This window comes from Melanerpes formicivorus, unplaced genomic scaffold, assembly GCF_026170545.1.
Source record: "Melanerpes formicivorus ecotype bairdi unplaced genomic scaffold, bMelFor1.0.p_v2 SCAF_5, whole genome shotgun sequence".
NCBI lineage: Eukaryota > Metazoa > Chordata > Aves > Piciformes > Picidae > Melanerpes > Melanerpes formicivorus.
Genome location: NW_027142357.1, coordinates 14812484 through 14835457, shown reverse-complemented (window position 1 = coordinate 14835457; position 22974 = coordinate 14812484). Strand labels below are relative to the sequence as shown.

Here is a 22974-nt window from a genome sequence, read left to right as displayed (position 1 = left end):
GAGGGAGGCTTGTAAACACTCCATGGCTGAGCTGGCAGGACAAAGGAGATGCACTGCTGAGGCTGAGTGAGAGGGTGACACAAAGGGTTGCTTCAAAGAAAATCTTCCTGAACAAAGCAGTGGCAGGGCCCTTGTTTGTAAGAGAAGCAGAGATGCTCCCATCCCCCTGTTCTCAAAGTGCATTAAGGAGAAAAGGTACCAACCAGCTTCATGTAGCAGCCTGCTCCCTCGTCTCTATCTCCCTCTTCTGTCTTGGCATGGCTGCCTGTCTGACTTCAGGCAGGGAAAACTTCACTTCAGAGGTACCAATGAGCTCCTGCAAGTGCTCCTTCCTCCTATACCCCTCAGATTGATACTGCTGCCTCCACGACCCAGCTGGGAGGCTGCTGATACTGCAAACATCAGCAAGGCATGATCTGTGCATGGCACGGCACTCACCCTTGTCTAGGTGATTGTGTTTGGATCTTCAGCGGGGCATGGTTCAGATATCTGTTTAGCTCCAAACCCTCATATTTTGAAACAAGAAGGAGGTAAAAGATGCTGTGCTGCCTTCACAGCATGCAAGGAGGGATCAAGCAGGTTCGTTGTGCTGTATGCCTCAGAAACTGTTCTTACTACAAGCTATCATGACCAAGTTGCTGTGGAAGAGCCCCAGCAAGCCATGTTGGCAAAGCTTTACTTACTGGCTAATGCAGGAGAGCTGGGCTGAGAAACTGTGGGGTCAGAAAGCTGTCCCATAGTGGGCTGGTCCCAGGGTGACCATCCTTCATTAATGAGGGATGCAGACAGACAGGAGCGCAAGGGTGGGCTGGTCAGGGCTCTGTTCTTGCAACCTGCATTATACAATTAGTGCTTAATGAGGTGTTTGTTTCGGTTTTGTGCTGGGAAAAAAAGTCAGTGCGAACGAGTGATATGTGGAAAGCTAAGCTGCAAAGCTCCCATCTGATCCCAGTTATTACCAGCTCTCTCATTCTTCACAGAATGGCATATCTAAGGCCATGGCTGATACCATGCCAGGAAGGCGTGATGGGACATCACTTGCTTTGGCTCTGTGGAGAGTGTTTTCCTTTGGGAACAGACTGTTCCCTAATCCTCACCAATATTTGACACCTAGTCCTCATGCTTTCAGCCACCAGGGTCAGCCTGGCCCAGACTGATCTCTATCTATTGTCTGTACTGTCAGGCACTGGATCCCATCAGAAGATGGGAGCCTGTTCCCCTGTTTCCTCCACTGAAAAGCAAAGTGAGTATTTTCCCCCTGTCTTCTGCCTGCTCTGCTGCTGTTCAGCACTAAATTTTCTTCTTGTGGTTGTTATCTTTTTTTTTTTTCCCCCTTACTTTTAGTAATCAAGTGTCTGCGAGTAGTGACAGTAAAATGACACAGAAACCAAAGTCTAATTTCTTCCACAGATGGATTGTAGCAGAAGGAAGAAAGTGCAAATGCAGTTTTCCAAGTGTCCTGCATTTTGGGGTATGAAAGGCTTGTGAGTTGCTTCCGTTTCCTTAGAGATCAACAGAGGCAGAATGCTATAGAAAGGGAGTTTAATCCTAACATACTTTTTATAATTGTGATTTCATCATGATTTTTTTTCCCCCCAAGAAAACCAAAGACATCTTGCAACAAAAGACCCCTGCAGCTAAAGGTAGAAGGGTGGGGGATTTTAGAGATGGTTTTGGAGATAAAAATAAAATTAAACAGCCGTGTGTAGCTCCTGAACAACAGTCTGCAGAAAACCCTGGAAGAGCACATTAGTACATCTTGTTTTCCTACATAATGAACGGTTTTCCAGACATACCCCAGACAAGAGCAGTTTGCTGCTCCGGCACACCTTTCCCCAGTCATCTGGCAACACAGCTTGAAGAAGAGAGCCTGAAGAGGAATGGCAAAGCACAGGGGAGCCTTTGCTCTCTTGTCTCATGGGGGGCAGCAGCATGCTAGTTGAAATTCCCTCCTGAATCAGAACTTGCTATAGTAGCAATTTGCAGCTATGTTTTATTCTACCCTTTGCAAGATGTAGTTTGCCTAGCCTTTCCCCCACCCCCCTAAATTATCAGTAACTACTGAAGGACTCTTCCCATCAATGGTGTTTCTACAAGGGTGAAAGCAACTCAAAGAGTCTAAACAGAGGCTATTTATAGTTTCCATTTTTTGTCTTCAAGACATTTTTGAAGACATTTTCCAATCTGTTAGGGTTATTTTCTCTCCTCTGTGTTTTTTCTTTTCTTTTTTTATTTTGGACTGGATGACTGAATTTTTCTCATTTCTCAGAAATTCTAGTCAGATTTTTGAGGCAATAAGAAAATAATCCAAAGTATAGTGGAACAACTACAACACCCCCCCAATACTGTGATTACAAAATGTAAGTAGGTGCAAGAAATTCAAAACTTCCAATAAATCCTAAGCAGTTATGCCCCTACCCCCAGGCCTTGCTTTCTCGCTGCTGCTACTGGATTTTGGGAAATGTGATCACTGAAATCCAGTGAAATCTATTCAGATTCAGAACAATGATAGCAGATTTCTCTCTACTGTTGCCAGGGACAGTTATTTCTATCAAGGCAAAAAAAGGGTAAGCTCTGTCTGCTTTTGCTTTAGTATGAGAAAAAGTGACCCCACAAGCTGTAGACTGAGGCCAGATTAATTTCTCTGATGTTCATACACCCAAAGTCCAGGTCCAGTCAGCAAGAGTGATTTAAACTACTTCTGTCATCAGTGCAGGAGAGCAATTAATCCTGTCCCAAGATGGGCATAAGGGCATATGCTCCCACGGAGACCATAGGGTGTTTAGCTGGCTAAAGCTAGATATGGTACAAGCTCTTTAGGTTTATGCACAAAACTATGTCAAGATCTGTGTCTATGAGGACTGATTCTCTTCTTGTGCCATGATAAATTATGAATGATTACCCTTAAAATGATGAGTTACACATGTGTGAAAGCAGTTCAAGTCAAAGGAGAATCCAATTCATCTACTGTATTTGTAATTAATTATTCTGATTAAGCACTGGCAGCTAAGATCAAACTTCATTGCTCTTGTTTCATCAGACAGCAGTGCCTGCTGCTATCATGGCTACTAAAAAAAAAAAAAGTGTTTAAAAATCCCCAGTAGCTTCTGCAGCAATTTAACCTTTGAAAGGTGTGTCCTGCAGTAGCTCAAGACTGTACAAACATCACAGGTAACTTTTCTTGTCTTTCACAACATAACCACTCATGAAATAAGGATTTGGGGTGAAGGTGGTGTGTGGAAAAAGCATGAAGATGGGTGGTGACGTAGAAAAATCGACTAAGCCAGCACTCAATGGACATTAATTCTAACCATCTCTTGATTGCAAAACAAGCACAGAGCTGCTGCTGCTTCACCATTTCTTAACCATCTCTCTACTGCAGCTGCTATTTAATTTCTGAAAAATAGCTTTTTCTTAGAGTGTATTCTCAAAACCTTATGCTTTTTATAACTATTTTTGAGAAGCAAAATACCTGCCAACTGTTCAAAGGGAATGATTGCATTTACTAGCTGCTGTTGTGGCTAAGCGAGTTCCCCGTGCCTTCCCCCAGCTGTGCACAGAGTATTAACACCTGCTGAATTTCACTAGAATCACAGTTTCTTTTGCTGAGCTCAGCAGATGCATTTGAGACACTGTGATATATGGTTCAAGCAGATCATGGGTTTTGGAAGGCTTGAGTCAGTGCTGGGCATTCCCAAATTTGGGGCTGTTGGCATGTAGTCAGTACCTATTTGTCTCTGGGCCTGACTCCTCCAGTATAATATAATCTGTCTAATCAAGGCTGACTTCTATTCTTGGCTGTGCTGCAAACTTCCTGTGTGACCTTGTGCCAGCCACTGCTCCTACTCCCTGGGAAGGCCTTCCTCCCCCCCCAGCGTCTAATGAGGATGCCATCTACTCTTTGCCCAGTGCAGTCATGAGCCCCATGGAAACACCTGTAAATAGGAGCTCTAAATTAAGCATTGGGAAAGTTCAGGTTAGAGCCTTATGACGCTGGTGGTGGCAAGCACTGATAACAGAGCTTACCTTCATCTAAGCCCTCAGCTAGTTCAAATTGTAGCTCTAGGAAGAGTCTGAGAAAACTCCCAGCTAAGCCAGAGCTTGGTCTGGGGAACCAGCCCTTCTTGGGCTTTGAAGCAAGGTTTGCATAAATTTCCGTATTGGGAGAACTCACATTATGGCTGTGTACATATAAATGATTTATTTGTGTTTCTCTCCACCCTTAGCTAATGTCCCTGTACTCTGCTTGAAGCATGCTTCAGTGGGTAAGGGCTCAGCATCTCTTAGGACCCAGGGCTGAGGGCCAGTATGTTTGTTGATTGTGTGTGGAGCGGTATGAGTCCCAAAACTGTGTTTTGTGCTGAGTTGTCTGTCACAGGAGGGGAGTGCCTAAAGGAATAGTGTGGGCTTTCTAGTGTTGTTCTTCAGGGTTTCTGGAGCTCACAGTTGCCTGCCTGGGCACCTGGGAGGTATCTGCTGGCCTCGAGGGAAGATGGAGTGTATCTCAATGACCAGGAAGCAGATTAGCTATTTCACAACAGAAAAGGACTGAAAAGGTGGAAGTCTACTCATAATCACTGCAACTGGGACTTGTTTGCCTTTACTGCGCATTGCAGTCTTGTTTGGAGAGCAAATAGCAAAGTGACTTGAGGAAAATAGAAAGGCTGGGAAGCAGAGAGGGTTGACTGGAGGAAAAAGCAAGCTAGAAAGCATGAGTAATACAGGCATTAGAAGTGCTTTATAATTAGTTTATAAAAGCTCTCTTCACATCAGCAAAGGACTTTTAGTAAAAATCTGTAATAAAAACAGAGCAATATTTGTAAGCATTGTATGTTTTCCATTTAATTCTGTTAAACAGCTCCAAGGAGAGCATCTAAGCAATACATTTCCCTCTTTTCTCAGTGTCCCTCGACCCCCTGCTCTGCATTGTCTGGGCAGTTAAAAGCACTTCAGCTTTGCCTCTCTGCCTTAAAGCTCCCTGGTGGAAACCTGTTTGAGGCTGTTCCAAACCAACTGGCTGGCCTTCCCATACAAGCAGCAGCTGAAAATATCCTGCCACTGGAGGAACAGCCAATTGCGGTCACCTTCCCTGCAAGAAGAATTGGTTAATCCATTGACCACAGCTGTAGGTTGCAAATGGTGCACCCTGCCCTCACATACATATGGTTGGCTTATTGGAGCAGTGCCTAGAAGTGGCCATGAAATTTGCTTGGCAATGGTGGCTTGCTCAGTGGAGGTAATGCCAGAGGGGTCAGCCCAGGAGGATGTTGGTGCATATTGACTGAGACAATTGATTTGGTTATGAGTGAAACAAGTTGCTGGGCACTGGTCAAGACAGTTTGGATGACATCACTGCATAAATATGTCCCATTTAACAGTGACTTAGTCTGTTATTATCTGGAAATGAAATGGTTAGAGTAGAAAGCATCTCCAGGGTGGGGTTTTCGTTCTTTCATTTTTTCTTCTTGTTTTTCACATGGGAAGAAAAAGTCTGGAAACCATACTTAAGCTTAACAGAAGCAAAGATCTGGCCAAACTAGATTTTAATATGGCCAGTGACACCCATCATGAGGAGAATGGAGTTTATCAGCTTTTTTGACTGTGGGGCAACACATGGACATGACTGAAGCACATGCCACCAAAAGAGGCTGTGGCAGGGATAAGCTGGGGTTCTTCATGAAGTTTGAATGTTTCATGGTTTGGGATGGACATCTTCAGTGTTTCATTTTAAAAGATTAAAGCTTACTTGTGGTGTTGGAGAAGAAGCAGGTGCTTGTGCTCATCTGGGAAGGAATTACCTCCCAAGTGTAATACCCTTATAATTCATACTCTATTTACATAACCTGAAGAACAAGAGTTTTGCCTTATGAGGAACACAGGACTTGAGCCAAGATTTTTTAACATGAGAAGAAAATTTGTATGCATTTATATTCATTTTACACTTGGCAACAATGATTCCCTGACCTTCTCCTAGGGGCTTTTTAAAAGTTGTTTGTAACATTGGATTTACTAAGGATTAACTCCAGTAGGAGAAAGCTCAGCTAGATACTTGGATGAAGCCAAAGAGGATTTAATTCAAAGAGGCAAATATTTCCTGATGGTTTACTTACTGGATTCATTCTTTCAATTTTCCATTTGCAGAATGCCCATGAGCAGATTGCAATATTCCCAAATTGTATGTGTTATTGGAAGTTATTCACCCATTCAATAAGCAAATATTTCTTGGTCCAGAATTTGCTTCTGAAATTGCCAGGGTTCCTACAGTGCAGGGTGGTTTGAGGAGCCATGTGGACAGTGCTAGTATATTCAGTGCATTGGCTGCAGCAGAAGCTATGTCAAGTAGCTGAAGCTGTGTACCGTGTTGGCGAGTTACAACCTCACAAGGACACAAACAGATGTGATTCCCTGGGATGCAGCTAACCTCTGCCTGTGCCCTGCAAATGGCAGCTTTACAGTCTACTCCAGTAACTGTGTTTTGCCAACGTTCATGTTTTCACCAAATTAATTTTTTTTGCCACACATTTGAGATTTCACCAGTAGCCAGTAGTCCTGCAGCACAGATGTGTACTTAGGATGTGGAAGGGCTGCAAACACACTGAAAGCAAGTAGTTATTTAGAGAACAAAATGTCCCTGCTGTTTGCTCAGCACTATTTTAAACAAACAGACAAACAAGGAAGAAAAAATTCTACTTAAAAGAAGCACTGACACTGCCCTTTATGTTCCTCCTCTCTGGGGAGATGGTGGGTCATGCCACACACGATGGACATTAGTGGGGTCATGCAGGGTGCTGCTGGACAGTGTCAGGGTAATAAGGGGTCACAAGGTGATGGGAAGCTGCACAGCTGAGGAGAGAGCAGGGGAAACAGATCTTCATTTACATCACTGTGTGTCTACCCACCAGCTAAGCCAAATGCTCTTCCTGTGTGAGTGTCTCTTCTCAGGACTGCTTGGATTTCACTTTGGTCAAGCCAGTTGGGTCTGTAATGAAGTTAAAGGCTGGGTAATTGCAGCTGGCTGAGTGCTTGGTCCAGCTTAAACAGGATTTTATCTGCAGGTATTTTGCTTTTGGCTCTCAGCCTGTTTTAGTCCCAGATAGGAGTAAAACCAAAGCTGTCCAGGCCATCTTTCTTTGTGGAAGAGCACACGGAGTCCCTGTAAGTTTGTTTTGAGGTTGTTTCCTGCCGATATATGCTTTGCAGAGCAGGAGTGGATCACATGAGGATCATTCTGTATCCAGCAAGCTACTTCTCCTTTCGACTCTCCATTCCCAAAGAGGAGACTTTGTGGCAAAGAAGAAAGGCAGATTCCTGGCAGCCTGGGAATGCTTTCCCTCCGTGGTCCCCATGAACTTGAAGAACTGTAGCATGTTGTTCAAACAGGTTGATACAAAGCGAATAACAGTCCAAGAGAGATGGGCAGTTTCTGTAAATAGCAGTGTGCTGGCCAGAGAGAAGTGGGATGGGAGAGTGTGGGTGTTAGAAAGCAGCTGAAGAACAAGATGTTCACGTAAAAGCTGTTTATTTCTTCGCAGCACTCAGAGCTCAATACTACCTTGCCATTAATTGTGGCCTAGAAAATAGAAAGGAATCCGTGGGAGTTTCACCTTCCAGCCAGGCTCCGCAACAAGATTTTATCTTTGCACCAAGAGGCAATTTTTCCAACCCTACACATTCCTCCCCCTAGCCATTCAGATGCCTGGGAGCCATACCAGTGGACAGGTAGAACATCTCCAGGTAGGGTTTAGCAAAGGCATGTTGTGGTTACAGAGTGTACAAATGATAGTAAATGTGGTTACCCAGCACTTCTTATCCACAGAAAATCTTTGTTAGCACTTAAAAGGATCAGCATTATTCATGAGGTCTGTGGTGACAGGTTGGACTTGATGATGTTGAGGTCTCTTCCAACCTTGGTGATTCTGTGATTACTGTCCAAGGGCTAAGTAAGTGTACTGGCTATGCTTGTTAAAGAACCGGTGTGGTGTCAGACCATGTACAAAATAGCTACCCACTCACATGGATTGAACACTGGCTATTTGTTTAATGCTTGGTCTATGATTAGCCAAATCTCACCTGAACAGTGGAATAAACTGAGCTGTGCTAAGTAGCACAATGGCACTTAAGGAGAGAAGTAAGGGAAGGAGAACAGCCAGCCCTAGGAGTCTTGTCTCTGAGTTTCTCCCATGCAGAAGGAGTCTTGTGGAAATGGAGGTAAATTGTGTCCTAACTTTTACATGTTGGCTCTGCAGCTGAGATGGATGTTGATGCCATAAATTTGTGACTTGATGAGCAGCGATGGAAGGGACTTAAATGTAGCCAGACAAAAGGGAAAAAATGTGTTGGGGAATATGTGTTGTGGTATGAGTGACAGAGTCCCAGGTACCTATCTGGAAGATCTGGGTGTTCAAGTGGCATGTAGACCTGGTGCTTAGGGGCATGTTTAGTGTTGGCCCTTCAGTGCTTGGTCAAAAGTAGGACAGGATGATCTTTGAAGTTGCTTCCAACCAGATATATTCTGTGATTATGTGATGGTCTGTGAAATATGTAGATATAAAGAAGTGTTTGTGTTTGCTGCTGCCATCCTGAAGTATCCTCCTGAGAGATGGTTTTAATGCTATTTCACCTGCTTTCATAGGTACGACTACATCGAGATCCGAGATGGGGACAGTGAAGCTGCAGACCTGCTGGGCAAGCACTGTGGGAACATTGCACCTCCTACCATCATCTCTTCTGGCCCCTCTCTATATATAAAGTTCACCTCAGACTATGCAAGGCAAGGTGCTGGCTTCTCCCTGCGCTACGAGATCTACAAGACAGGTGAGTGTCTGAGTCGGGGCCTGCCTCCCAGGCTGTTTGCCACAATGATATTCACAAGGAGATGTCTTTGGCCACCTTTTCAATATGTTTTCAGCTATGTTCACCAGAGATAAGGGGCTCTTTTTAAATTCTTTCTGCCTTTCTTTTTATTTTTTATTTTTTTCTTTTTTAATTTAAGCAAGTCTGTTGCATCACATATCCAAGAAAGTAAAGATGTTGGCACATGATGTGCGTTTTTGGTCACAGTGTGGCATCAAAAGCAAGGTTCCTCCTTAAATGCTCTCTCGTATTTGAGGATTAGAAGCGTCTTTTCTCCTTTGCAGGCACGGAGCTTGTTAGGGTAAGAGGGGATTGTCCCTCTGTTAGGAGTGCATGGAGCTCCCCCTCCTGTGGAGCTGCAATTCAGGACTGATCAATGACCCTATTTTGACACTGTTTTCTCTCTCTGGAGGTGGGGTTTGTAACTGGGGAGCTCTAGTTTTCAAGGGACTGCTGTCAGCAGTGCTGTCAAGAGCCTAGACTGTGCCTTTCCAGGCAGATACAAGAGGAACCATTCATAATTCTGTTTAATACTAAACTATTATTGAGGAAAGGAAAAACTGCTCAAAGGCCTTTTAATAATGTTTCTGTCTAAATATTTGCCAGAATTGTGTGTCTGGGAGAAGGAGGCTTGGGAAAATAAAACCACCTCTGGGTGTGCAAATGAGAGAGGTATGCCTGTGTGCTGAGGGACCAAGAGTGTGTTTGGGATGGGGGCATGGGCGCCTGCCCTGTGCCCACACCCCTTCCCTGTTGCATTGGAGGAAAACACACACACGACTTTCACATCATCACATCCAGCACGGAAAAAAGCCCTTGCATCTGAAGATGTAGAAAGTAGCACAAGAGGGTCACTTATCCAGCCTTTTCAAATGGAAAGCAGGGAGCATATACACCAGGCACCAGGAGTCTGGCCCAGCAGTCAGAGGTGCATAGGCAACCTGCAACCCTCTCACAGGTAGACGTGAATGTGGAGACTCTGCTACAAGAGGATTGGAATGGGACTCTCCAAATTCATTATGAAATGGTGAAGAGAGAATGTGTCTGGAGGCTCAGGTGAATGAGGGAAGTACTGATGCTGGTTGTTGCCTGGGCTGTGTAACTGCCCACTTAGCTGTTGTGGTGCAGCCAGCTCACCATTGTTAATGGTTAGGATGTGGATTTGCCCTGAAAGAGTTTTGTGGCTATTGTGGTTTATTGAGGCCGCTTGCCAGCACAGAGGATGACAGAGAATGCCTGTGTTCAAGTGGAAAGACTGCTGACCCACCTCAGCTTTCTTTGCCTCTTGCACCCTGTGCATATCCCCCGCTAAGCCTCCTTAAGCAGGCTGTGCAGGGTTGCGCCTGCCCTCACATCGGGTTTTTGCCATGAGCTGGGGTATGGGACCACATGGAGTAAACCACTGGCTGAGATGGCTAAGTGTGGCTGTGGGAAGGGCTTGCAGGCAGGAACCCTGTCTTGCCTGGGAGCCAGCAAAGGGCCAAATTCATAGGAAAAGATTTTGTTGCTGCTGGGAAGAAGGGGGAGGAAGCAAGGGATGATCTGAGAGAGAGAGCAGAGGTTAGACAGAGGCTGTAGCTAAGTTTGTGTCTCTCAATATAGGTCCCTGCTTCAGACCTCTCAGGTCTGAAGTGGTATTGGATCTCCTGTCGCCATACAACACCCCACCACAGGCAGCCATCCCTTCCAGAAATAGCCATGCTTTCTTCCAGCCACAGCCCACAAATCCAGCTGGGCAGGACATGCTTTGGCAGAGGAGTGGGGATGAGCCTGTGATAGAGAAACAGCCCCAGCCCACCTCATCTGCCATAGAGGGCAGTGGGCAGCTTTGAGGCAGCCACAGTAGAAGCAGACCCTGCCTTTTGTTTACAGGCTGGCAGGCACAGGCAGTGTCTCCATCTGAGCTGTCAGGGTAGCCAGCAAGGATGTCACTAGCTTTAAAGGTCATCAGATTGTCATTGTCCACATCAATAAAGACAGTGTGGCTGCAGTTTCTTTCTTTCTTAAAGCTGACCTAAAAAAAGAACTATTTTCAGCTGAGCATTTATTTCTACACCTTGTGCTAAATTTCCCTTATCATGGTGTGAGAGAGGAGCAATCTGCATACAAACAACTGCATACCATTCTTTGAATCCCCTGATGGGTATCACTCAGCAGTCTATGGGCTGACAGAAGAGCTGCCTGCCCTGGCTGGTCCAACCTCCCTGCTGCTCACATTGTGAGTCAGTTTGGCAAGGCTGCCCTGAGCTCTCCAGCTCTTGGTATCAAAGTCTCCTCCCAGACTAGTCTGTGCTGAGGAAGCCAGCATGACTCCTGTTGATTATCTGCAGCTTCCTTATAAAAAGCTGATCATTGTGTTTGCTGCTATCAGCCAAACTGTAGACAAAGATGCCAAAAGCAATAAGAGCCCCACACGAGGAAACTTGTTGTCTAATGCAGTGACATACTTATGTCTCTCTCCTGTCTCTAGAGGATAATCTCTGATTCTGGGTTTAGTCTTTGATATTACTCCCTAGGTTGGTGCTTGTGCTCCTTTTCCTATTTATTTATTTGTCTTTCAAGCTGTTTGGAATGAAGCTGTGATTTGTGTTTGGCCTTATTTTTTCCTTCTGTGTTTTACCCCACAGGTTCACACCAGAAAAGCTGGCTGCTTCATTAGGTAGTCAATTAAGAGCCTCTCCTGAGTAGCTCTCCAGCTAGGCTCTGCATAATGCAGTGCTGGAATCCTGCTATTACTGCAGGCTGCTAGCCTGACTCCTGTAGGTTAATGCTGAATTGAATAACAAGTCTCCCATTAGTCCCAGGAAGACTCATGCTGCCTGGAGGAGCTGGAGCAGAAAAGTTTGTAGAGGAGAAGGAGGGTGTCCCAGTAAAACTGAAGTAGAAACCTTTGCAAATGCTAATGCCCAATTGCAGTGGTGTCCAGCAGCCTCTCTTAACAACCTTTTTCACCTCTATTAGCTCCAGTCTGTAGATTTCTGTTGCCTATTGTCCTGTCTCCACAGCCCAACAGTTTCAAAGTCACTGTGGTATGAATATGACACAAATTCCCCTTTCCCCAGCCACCCCGAGGCACCTTGACTGTGAGAGGGGCCACTGAACTGGCCCTGCTGCAGCTGGAGGCCAGCGCTGAGGTCAGCAATAAATAAGAGGCAACATTGTCTGCCCTACTCACCATGCAAAGGTCTTCCTTAAGGATAGAAATAACTTGCATTGCTGGTGCAGACAGCTCAGTATGTTAGAAAGAGGGCTCTGTTCCTCCTCTCAGCAGAGAACCTCTGCCACGGCCTCTGTTACCCTCACTCTTGTGGTGGCCACATTGTGCAGATGTATGCTTGAGCTGGTTCTCATCCCTCCTTTGGATCTTGGTGGGCCACAGGCTTCCAGCTAATGGTGGAAATGTTGGCACCCTCCCCTGTGCTTTTTCACTGTGTAAATGCTTGTGCATTCTAATTTTCTCAAGAGGAAACTGAGGCACAGATGTCCCTGCCAGAGAGGTAGATGTTTCAGGAAAGTAGCCCCAGGGGACAACTTTTCCAACTCTCCCTCCCTTCCCAGACAGCCCCCTCCTTGAGTGGGAGCTCCTGCATCAGACCTGAAGACACTGTGACTCTTTGCCAGAGTGGCTGGGGGATGGCAGCTGCAACAGTGAGGACCATGTACAGCAGCCCCCTGCATGCTGGCTGGACCCTTTGGGGCAATAGACACAGGTCACGGTTTGGGGCCCAGATTATAGTGGATAGGGCCGGCAATGGAAGCCCAGCCCAGCTTGGCGTGGCCTCTCTTCCCCACTGACCCCACTGGTGTGGGTGTCATGGTAGAATGCTAACCTGTCAAATTGCAGCCATGGCTTTGGCTTGCTTTGGATATCATCACTCTCCTAGTCCTGTTGTGGCAGAGGGATCAGCCATGGTGTACAGGTTATGTTTGCAGAGCTGTCTGAGGAATTTAGAACCATGCTCTTCACTCCAGTGAGAACACAAACTTTACCTCTCCACCTGTGGAAAGCTTTGAAAATCACCCAGTTCAGAGAGCTGCTGGGTTGCAGGACATTTCCAGAAGTGAATACACACCCTCTCTAAGCTCAAAATGGGAGTTCCAGTGTGAAGCTGTTGGCATTAAGCTGCATTGTTGCTAAGGATGTGGGGTTTTTCCTGCCACTACAGGCTCTGAGGACTGCTCCAGAAACTTCACAGCCTCCAATGGCACTATTGAGTCTCCAGGTTTCCCTGATAAATATCCACACAACCTGGACTGCGTCTTCTCCATCATAGCCAAGCCAAAGACAGAAATCCTCCTCCACTTTCTGCTCTTTGACCTCGAGCACGACCCACTGCAGGCAGGGGAAGGAGACTGCAAGTACGACTGGCTGGATATCTGGGATGGCATCCCTCAGGGTAAGCCATGGAATGCTACACTCCTGCCTTCAGCCTCTCATGGTGTCTCACAAAGCTACAGAACTGCACAGTCTGTCTGAACATTTGAAGTACCTAACCTCAGATCTGGCTGCAGCATGCAGTCTGCCATCAGAGGGCTCTGTGCCCAGCTGTGGGAATGGTGCTGTTACAGGAGGCTGTATGCATTTAAACCCAAACTACTGCTGTGTTGTAAGCACTGATTTAAAAAACCCCATGGGTCACATTCCAAGAATCTCCTCCAGGGAAGGGCAGTGGGTTTATGCAGTGCTAGGAGGACCTTCCTACCCTGTGCCAACACCAAGAACTGGAGCAGTCTGGAGCATTCCCCAGCAATTGCATAACAACAGCTGCCGCAGTGCATATTTCCGCAGTGTGCTCATGGCAGCAGGCCAATGGATGCAAAATCTAGCCCATTCCCAAAGCCTTTCTTTTATCCCAGTGGGTGCTGCTAAGGCACCCCTGCTGAGTGAAGCCAAGCTGCCGGTAACCCAGAAGCCTGTTGGAAAAGCAGACATGACTTTTACTGCTCTTTCTTTTGCAGTTGGCCCCTTGATAGGCAGGTACTGTGGCACCAAGATGCCATCAGACATCCGCTCAACCACTGGCGTCCTCTCACTCACTTTCCATACAGACCTGGCAGTGGCTAAAGATGGTTTCTCTGCCCAGTACTACTTGATCCATCAGGAAGACCCAGAAAGTAAGTTGGAAAGATGTGCATATGATTTAGTTGTCACCTGTTTTTCCTGGGCCTTGTACTTGACATACAGAAGAGTGAGGCAGGCAGGAGTGTGTCCGGGGGCTGGTTCCCCATCAGCAATGCAGACAGCAGTTACATTGGGTGTGTTCTCTGCTTCTCACAGAAATGAGATTTCAGTGAGAATCACACTTTCTGACCTTTCTTTGACTTCTCAGTTATTCATAAAGTCTCAGTACCTTTTGTGACAGAATCATTCATGTATGTGCTCAGTCCAAAGGATTTAGGAGAAGACTTCAGCCCAGTGGGTACAAGCAGATTCATTCAAGCATGGGGGAAAATACTGTCTCACTCTCTCTGGTTTTCCAAAATTTCACATCACTAAACCACAAATTGGAAGTTTTTGGTGCCTAGTTAAAAAAAATGCCTAAAACTTTAATAATTTCACCCCCAAATTTGTTTTAGATCCTTTATTAAGGGATGTAAATTGATGTAGAGTGAGGAAGTAAGCTATGTGTTCTGAGACTGAAGAGCAACTTGACTGTTTTGGTAGTGCTCTTTTTGATAATGCTTGCAAGTGGCAAAAGATTCAGTTTAGTTTTCCCATGCTATTTTCACATCAGAGCTACAGTTTTCAACCCCCGTTCACAGTGAACCTGTAATCCAACAGAAGAAGCCTTCAGGAAGCCCCTCAGTCCCAGAGAAAGGGAATGAGTCTCTGACCCAACACTGATGCCAATGAAGAAGAGCAGAATAGAGTAGAGGCTGTGCAGTGCTAGGGCAACTGGGTTACAGGATCTTGCTCTGATTGAATGAGGGATGTTCTACTCAGGCTGTGAGAGTTACAGACAGGCACAAATTCTTCACCATTACTTATTTCCACACTCAGTTGATCTGTTCTTCAATCCTCTTTCTATTCTACTCTTAAAAGGATTGGGAAATAAATGTTAATGACACATGAAGTTGAGAAATCAAGCACAAGAGCAGTTAAAGGGCCAGGCCTGTTTTGATTTATGCTGGCATAAATGGAAACTTTAATAATACCACTGAGATCTTAACCTGGCCCATCATTTCCATCCGGGGTTGACTTGGCCATTTAAAACACAGGCAGTTTGGTGGAACTCCATTAGTTTAAAGCAGCAGTGCACTTGGGCGCATGTGGTATTTCCTATCAATGTTTTCTTTGCTATTGTTTTTATGGGACAAATGCCAGAAAATACATGAGATATGCAATGAGATTGAGCTAATTGTGACTTTTAAAGCCTTAGAAGTGAGGAAGCCCAAGTGAAGGCATACTGGAGTCTTTCATATTCTTGGATGGTTAACTCCTGTGGACCTGATATCACATACAGCTCATGCACCTATATGCAGATACATACACATGTGCATCCATACTCTCACATGCACACAAAACCTTTGGACCTGCCTGTTCTAGGCCAGCAGCTCAGCAGCAAGTACCTTCCCATCAAGCCTGCCCATACCCCTTGCTTTGTCAGTGATTAGATTTCAGCTCCAGCCTTCCAGAAGATGGGGAACTTCAGGACATATTGGGGGAAATGGAGGAAGGGAAGGGACAGAATTACGTTAGAACTGTGCAAAGGTGAAAGAGATAGAGAAAGGGAGAAAGATCTAGACTGTATCAGTGTTCAGAGGGCCATGCAAAGATAAAGCTGTCCCTTCTTTAATTTTTCAGAGCTGTTTGGGAGCATGCACAACCTGCAAGATAGTGCAGATCTGTTCATCTTTCCAAGCAGGTAGCTTTGCTTGGGATTAGCTGGGGAGGATCATTCAGGGCTGCTTTCCACTTGGGAGTGAAGTACAGAGACTGTAAACTGATCTATGTGTGTGTGTATCTTTCAACTCCAGACTTCCAGTGCAACATGCCACTGGGCATGGAGTCTGGCAGGATCTCCAACATGCAGATCAGTGCCTCCTCCACCTACTCAGATGGGAGATGGACTCCTCAACAGAGCCGACTCAACAGTGATGACAATGGCTGGACTCCCAATGTAGACAGCAACAAAGAGTATCTCCAGGTATGCACCCTCACCACTTACCCCACCAAATGGAGTGTCATGCTGTTAAAATGACTGGTGACCATAAGGCTTGTTGATTTTTTTATTGCCTCTGTGGCTCATGGAAAGCAAGCAGCAGGGAGCTGCAGTGCCTCTGTGAAATGCAACAAGCTGGCTCTCCTATTAGCATGCCTGCATTAGGGCTGACTCAGCCCCCTGTACCTCTCCCACCCCCTCCTTCCTATCCAAAACCCTGATGGGCTTTCCAGCATACTCACAAAGGCTGAGGGACCTCTGCCACTTACAAGGGCCACTGACTCTGACGCTGGCCTGAGGACCAAAGTCCTCAGGGGGCTCATGGAAAAAAAAGCTAGAATAACACTTATCAATGATGTAGGGAGCACAAGCAGGCTAATGTCACGCAGGAGGCCGACAGAGCAAAGGCTTTCCCTGGGAGCTGGTTAGAGCTGCAGTCTCTGTCCACAAAGGGCTCCCAGCTGTGTCACATTGCTGTGAGAGACTGCTTGCTAAAGGGCAGTAGGAATGGGAGATGGTGAATGTCATTGCCTCTAGCAGACATCTCATTCTTCATTCATGGCAGTGTTACCAAGCCAGCTCTGCTGACCTTTCTCAACCTATGTTGTAAAAACCAAAACCCACAGCCAGGGAAAACAGCAGCATTTGCTAATTGGACATCATGCTTGTATTTTACATGGAAAAAGTCAACCTCTGTCCTGCTTTAATGGATGTGAGCTTCTATACAAAACTTGTTACTTGGTCCAAGGCAGAAAGAGTCTTTGTGATGGTCTCTTATGGACAGGAATCAAAATTCTTCATTACTTTAGTCTGATGGTCCTACCTGCTGAATGCAGCCTGGGGAGTTTGTGCCTGTTTAAATGCAGGCCCACAGTTGGGATGAGACAGAGCAAATTCACACCTTTCCATTTTTCAGAGACAGAGGAGGAGCTATCTATCCAGCCTGAGCTCTCAAGTGATCATCATTCTCTCTCTTGTCCCTTTTTCCCCTGGAAAGGTGGACCTCCACTTCCTAACTGTACTCACAGCCATTGCCACACAGGGTGCCATCTCCAGAGAAACCCAGAATGGCTACTATGTCCGTACCTACAAGCTGGAGGTTAGCACCAATGGGGAGGACTGGATGATGTACCGACATGGGAAAAACCACAAGGTAAAGACCTTTCTGTCTCTTTTGCATGCACCTTGGTGAGTCATGCAGCTGATGGGAGGGAAGAGAACAGAGCTATCTTACAGACCTGGCGGTTTTAATCTGTGAGGAACCCTTTTTCTCAAAGACTGATGATGCTTTGAGCAGAAATAGTCCTTTCTCCCCTGAACAGCAATGAGGAAATGCTATTCCTTGGAAAACCTGGCTGCTGTTGCATCTTTTGTGGTGGTGAGAGTATGTTCTTTGACTGTAAATGAAGGAGAAAATGCTTTCAGAGCCTGTGTTTTGCTGTACAAGATTCATTGAGCTTTTATGGCCATTGCTCTGTCTGCATGCGGGTTAACAATCACAAAAACACATGAAACTGTAGTTCAGGAGTTACTGAAGCCTGGAAATGAAAGGGCAGAAATCCTAAGAGGGGATCACACCATCCCAGAGAACAAAATGAGCAATAAATAATGAAGAGTAATTCGGGCTTCCAGAGCTGTGGGATCTGCAGTAGCAGACACTGTCAGCAAGTGTACATTGAGCCACGGGAACTCTTGCATGCTCTCATGGTGTTTATGGGAGGCACACAGATGGGAGTGAGGGGGAGGGAGTGTAAATATGGGTGTTCAGCCCTTCCAAGTCTTGTGGGTACTGCTTGCGTGGCCAGGAAAAGCAAGCTCAGGGTGGTCCAAATGGGAGGGAGATTAAGGCAGCAACAGTGTCAGACTGGTCCTGTTCTATCACCTGCCTTTGCCTTGTAGTTGTTTTCTGGTTAAGGGCACCTCAGGACCACTCTGTTCTGTGATGCTCACCACCATTGCTGCTGCAGGTCTTTCTCATTGATGTGCTATTATTTATCTGTGTGAACTCGGTGGCTGGGGTCCCACACACCTCCCCCATATGCATGTCCTAGGGATTTCAGCTTGCTCAGCACTTCTGTTAAATGACCTATCCCCTCCATTTGCTGTCACAGGCACTGCTGGCATGAGATGCAGTAGCCTGCCTTGTCCAGGATTCATCCAGACATTTCCTTCCCTTCCGGACCGTGTGATTTCAGCTTCCCCACAAGTGTGTCTCACGGTTCAAATTCACTCTCCTTCCCAGAATGAGTCCTCTTTGTGCAGAGGCCCCTAGCAGGCTCTCATATCTCCAATATTTGCAGCATTTAAGTTCCTTGTGTGCCATTGAGGTGGTGTTAGTCCTATTTTAGAGGTAGGGAAATGGAGGCACAGGGCAGCCCAGCACCCCATAGGAGCAGCCAGGCTCCTTCAGACCTCAGGTGGGCTGGCTCTGGGTTTGCAGCTCATGGCAGAGCTCACATATAACCCTAATATGGTGGCCATATGCTAGTTTCAAGGGTCTGTGCTGACCCAGTACCCACTGGCCACATCAGGTCTTTCTGTGAACCGATGCTATACCTCCTCACTGAGGGCACTCTGTGAAAACAGGTGAGTTTGAGGTCTTGCTGGGACTGTTTCTGGAAGCAGAGGCAGGTGGGAGATTTGCAGTGCACTGGGCAAAGAGATGGGCTAAATACACAGTTCAAGGTTTCAAATAACCACTAGTGATAAATTTACCTTTTGGAATCTAACTGGGGTAGAAATCAGGCCTGGAGAATGGTTTTAGTCACAGAGGAAAGTGAATGTCACATCCTTGCAGTCCCATGCAAACCCTGGATCTTTCAACCAGGATGGAGCAGGACGGCATAGCTGGTTTCAGTGCTGATGGACCAGTTTATATCACTCCAGCAAGACCCTAAAACCCGGCCAGAGTCAACCTGAAGTAGTCTCATAGCCACATGAATTGTCAGCATTCCAGGACTTGGCCCTTCAGTCCTATTAGCTTTTCTTCTGCTCTTCATTGAAAAGAGGAAACATCAAACCTCTCCTTTTTAACTCCTTTCTTTCAGTCTCACTTCATTCCCATGTTCTGGTTTCAATTTAGCACTTCCCAAGGCTGGAGGATAAGTAATTGCTTTTTGGTGGTTCGCCTACCCCTTGCATCTGGCTGACTGTTTTTCCTCCCAGCCAAATGACTGGCCACCAGCTGCTGAGCCACAGCAGGGCCAGGGCATAGACCCTTACTCACAGGCCTGGTGCTGGGTGGCTCTGGCCCTCCATTCCCCATCCACTTTGATCCCTGCTGCTCCTACATTAGGCAAGCTCCCAGATGTCTATATTCAGGGTGCAGATTCCTCCCTGCGTCAGTGCGGTGCTCTGCACGGCTCAGGCTGCAATGGTAGAGTGAACCATGCCAAATAGATTTGTCAAGTCTGCCGCAGCTTGATTTGGTGCCATCAGGAGTGGGGAGGGAGGGGAGGAGGTGTACAGACAGGGACTCTCTATTCCTGTATATGCATGCAGATACACACACATGTATACATTACACATATATATATACACACACACACACACATATATATGCACATACACACTTAGGCATATGGGGTGTATCAGACACTGCTATGAATTTCAGTTGGTTATGTGGGCCAAAAGCAAAGTTCTGCCATGTTATAGGTGGGTCAGCTAACACATCATCCTCCGGGTACTAAAGCAAGAGAAAACCACTGAGTGCAGGAGGGGTGGGGAGGGCATGATGCTCTCTGCAGAGGCTGGGGAGCTCTGACTTCCTCTGTTTTGCCCCCCACTTCCCTTTCATTCAGGGAGAGGAGAGTTTCAGAGGAGAGTGGGGCCAGAGTGTTTCCCTGCAAAATGTGATGGCTCACCTTTGAGACCTGAAGCCCTGGCACTCACAGCAAGGGAAACAGGAAAGGCAGGATGAAGCAGAGGAAAACAAGATTAATATATGCTCATAGCAGACAAGGCTGGCTGGGCTGTTTCCGTGCTGAGCACTGCTACATTTCTGAAGTGGGAAGGCAGCAGCGGGTCTACAGCCAGGCAGAGAGGAGCTCCACACAGTTTCCACTTCCTACCCCAGTCCTGCTGGGCTTTCCCCATGTTTTGCAGTCTACACCAACACAGGTGATGCTCTTTCCTTGCCTGGGACATGGAACCAGGGTCAGAGGCTAAACCAGTGACATGGTCAAAGGTGTAGACCTATCTTTGTTTGTGTCCCCCAAGTAAACAGAGAGGAGAACAGCTACCACTTCATGTTGTGCCACGCTTGCCCTTTACTACCTTCCAGCATGTTCAGATGGGACAGGGCCAAACAGCCCCTGCCCCTGAAAGGCTGCTCTGGCTCTTGTCCTCCCTGTTGCATCCTCCTCTTTGTCATCCAAGGTCAATGGCCCCAGAGGTTATCTTCCAGACACTGGTGTGCACACTAAGATCTAATCTAGCATTTTGTAAATGTATGAAGAAGGAAAAGAGCACCTGGCAGGATTTGACCTTTTATTATTGGCCATTTTCTTCAGACAGATTCAGCTATGAGGATTTTATCAGAAAACAAAATACTTATCCATTCTGATCTACTTCCTTCTTTGTAAGGTCTCAGGTTCCAGCTCCCATATGGTCTGAGCCACTCTGTTTTAGTAACCACGGAGATCAGCTCATGGGGATCATCTGGTGTGGTAAAGGACTGGGGGCTGGGACAGATTTCAGCATTTGGGGTGGGTTGGGACTGTGATAAGTGCTCTTGCTGCCTCCATTGCTCTGTGTGTAAAATGGGAGGATGCAACTGAAACATATACTTTGAGAACCTGTAGGAAGATCCAGCCAGTGTGCATTTTCCCTTTCCTGCTTACTTTGAGGGCTTTGTGTTTGCTATCCACTAACTTTCCTGGGTGGTATTTCAGGCAGATGCAAGAAAGCAGGTTAAATTGCTGCAAAGAGCTGAGTATCTCAGCTGTGCATGGAACTGGGTATGTCAGAGGTATTTGGTGCTGGCTCTTTGGAGACCCTTGTGCATTCTCTTAGGAGCATTCCTCTGTCGTTTCAGTTCTTAATGAGGTCTTCTGTGTTCGCTCACCTAGGGAGGGAGAGAAAAGCTTTCAGTCCTGTAGTTTCTTTATCTCAGAAACTCAGGAAGAGCTTGTCAGAAGGCCATAAGTGCAGAGTATTTGTCCAGAAACATCCCTAGGTCCCAGCCTACTTCTGCTGCATTTGCAGACAGGACAAAGACATCAGCCTTTGGGAAAGGCAGCCCTGCATATTCATCCTTGGTGCAGTACCAGGGGAGAATTACAGCCCTGGCTTTCCTAGCTAGGCTGCAGCTTTGTACTTCTGGACCTGATATCTCTTTTGCACGCCATTCCTCATGTCTCTGGTGACTCCTGGATCTGAGTGGAGCCTCTCAGAGACACAGTGCTGGCAAGCCCAGCCCAGCACACTGTGTCTTGCCCTGGTGGCTATGCCAAGTATGATTTTTATTTTACTTCCTTGTTTCTGGATTTAATAAATCCAGAACTGAACTATACACCCTCTGCTTGAGCCAGAATCCTCCCACCATCAAACACGACCTATTTTATGCCTCCCCTATCTGACAAGAAAATAATCTCCCCTACTTTTCTCCTTCATGCTTCTCTGTCTAAATCCTGAAGCCCTAATCCTGTTAGCATGCTCTGTTCCAGGGCTCTGTCTCCACGGGAGTAACATAATCCTGCAGTAAATCTAGTGGGTCCAGAGAGACACATACATACGGACAAAAGCAGGGCTGCTGCCATTCTTGGCCTTCTCCTCTGCCTCTTCCAGCCGCTTTCTTTAGCTCCCCAAGAAATTGCACAGCATCCAAGATGCACAATAAATAAAGCAGGAGAGAGGTTACCTCCTGTCCCCTCCCTGACTTGCTGCCTTTTTGACTTAATGGCACTTTTTGTCTCCTTGTCCTTCACTCCAAGCTGCTGCTGGCCCAGTTCCCATCCCCACTGGAACTAATGCATCTTCAGAAATACCCCCAGCCCCCCATGGCAGTTGCAATGTGTCACAAATACAACTTGTAAGTGTTGCTGTGGAGCTTGCATGTGTGTGCACGTGGAAAGCTTGCCCAGTTCTCCTCTAGCCTAGGCATATCTCCCACCACTTGCTTTCTGCAGCAAATTAATTAAGCAGGTGAGCTCTCATTGATTATCAATTTAATTTTACATGTAGACCTGCCGACCAGACTAAAACGGAAGTAAACATAAAGTATATAAGGAGGGGATGGGCAGCTTTCCGATGCAGCAGTGAAATTTAGTTCCCTTGATTGCTTCTTGGAAGGTGCTTTTAATTAGTTAATGGTTTTCCCGTTCGTCTTCTGGCTCCATCACCCTTCGGCGCGTGTGCATGCGCCTGCGCACGTGTGCTCTCTGCTGAGGATATCTCTATCTAATTCCCACAGCCAGATATTTTATTTCCTGCTGGTGTAAATTACTGTGAGTTCTTCTACTCGATGGTGATATGTTGATTTACACCATTCAAAGTCTTGGCTCAAAATATGTGCTGAGTGGGATGGGAAACAGATAGGATGGGAGGAATAGCAATGTTCTATTTTGGTAAGGGGGAAGAAATCTTTGCTTTCTTGGCGCTTCCAATTTCACACATTTTCCTGCTAGTTCTTCCTATTCCTTGAGTGCTAATTTGAGGCAGGATGTAGAGCCTGTTCAAGTCCGTGGGACTCTTTCCACACTGTGCTTGGGCTCTGGGGTCAGCATTTTCAGTGCAGAGAAACCATACACTTGGGAACAGGCCCTGGTCTGCAGCATCGAGACCTGCAGACTCATGAAAGAAAGATGAAATCCAAGCACACAGAAGGACCTTACTTCTCTAATAGCACTGAGCACCTGTCCTCTGAAAATGGCCTCTTTCTTTTACACTGAACAGGGGGTGAAGCAATGACTTGCTATGACGATGTAGGGCTATTCAGAAACAGGATTTACTGGAGCAG

At 46.4% G+C, this 22974-nt stretch overlaps 1 protein-coding gene across 6 annotated transcripts in view; it reads left to right on the top strand.

Annotated features, from left to right (window-relative positions):
- Positions 1-22974, top strand: part of NRP2 (neuropilin 2) — a 91079-nt gene that overhangs the window by 20296 nt on the left and 47809 nt on the right. For all 6 annotated transcript variants that reach the window (XM_068138368.1, XM_068138366.1, XM_068138367.1 and 3 more), the window contains exons 3-7: positions 8633-8814; positions 13020-13250; positions 13813-13968; positions 15832-16001; positions 17014-17169. In XM_068138368.1, coding sequence (XP_067994469.1) covers positions 8633-8814; positions 13020-13250; positions 13813-13968; positions 15832-16001; positions 17014-17169 — 895 coding nt within the window. The remainder of the gene's footprint in view (positions 1-8632; positions 8815-13019; positions 13251-13812; positions 13969-15831; positions 16002-17013; positions 17170-22974) is intronic.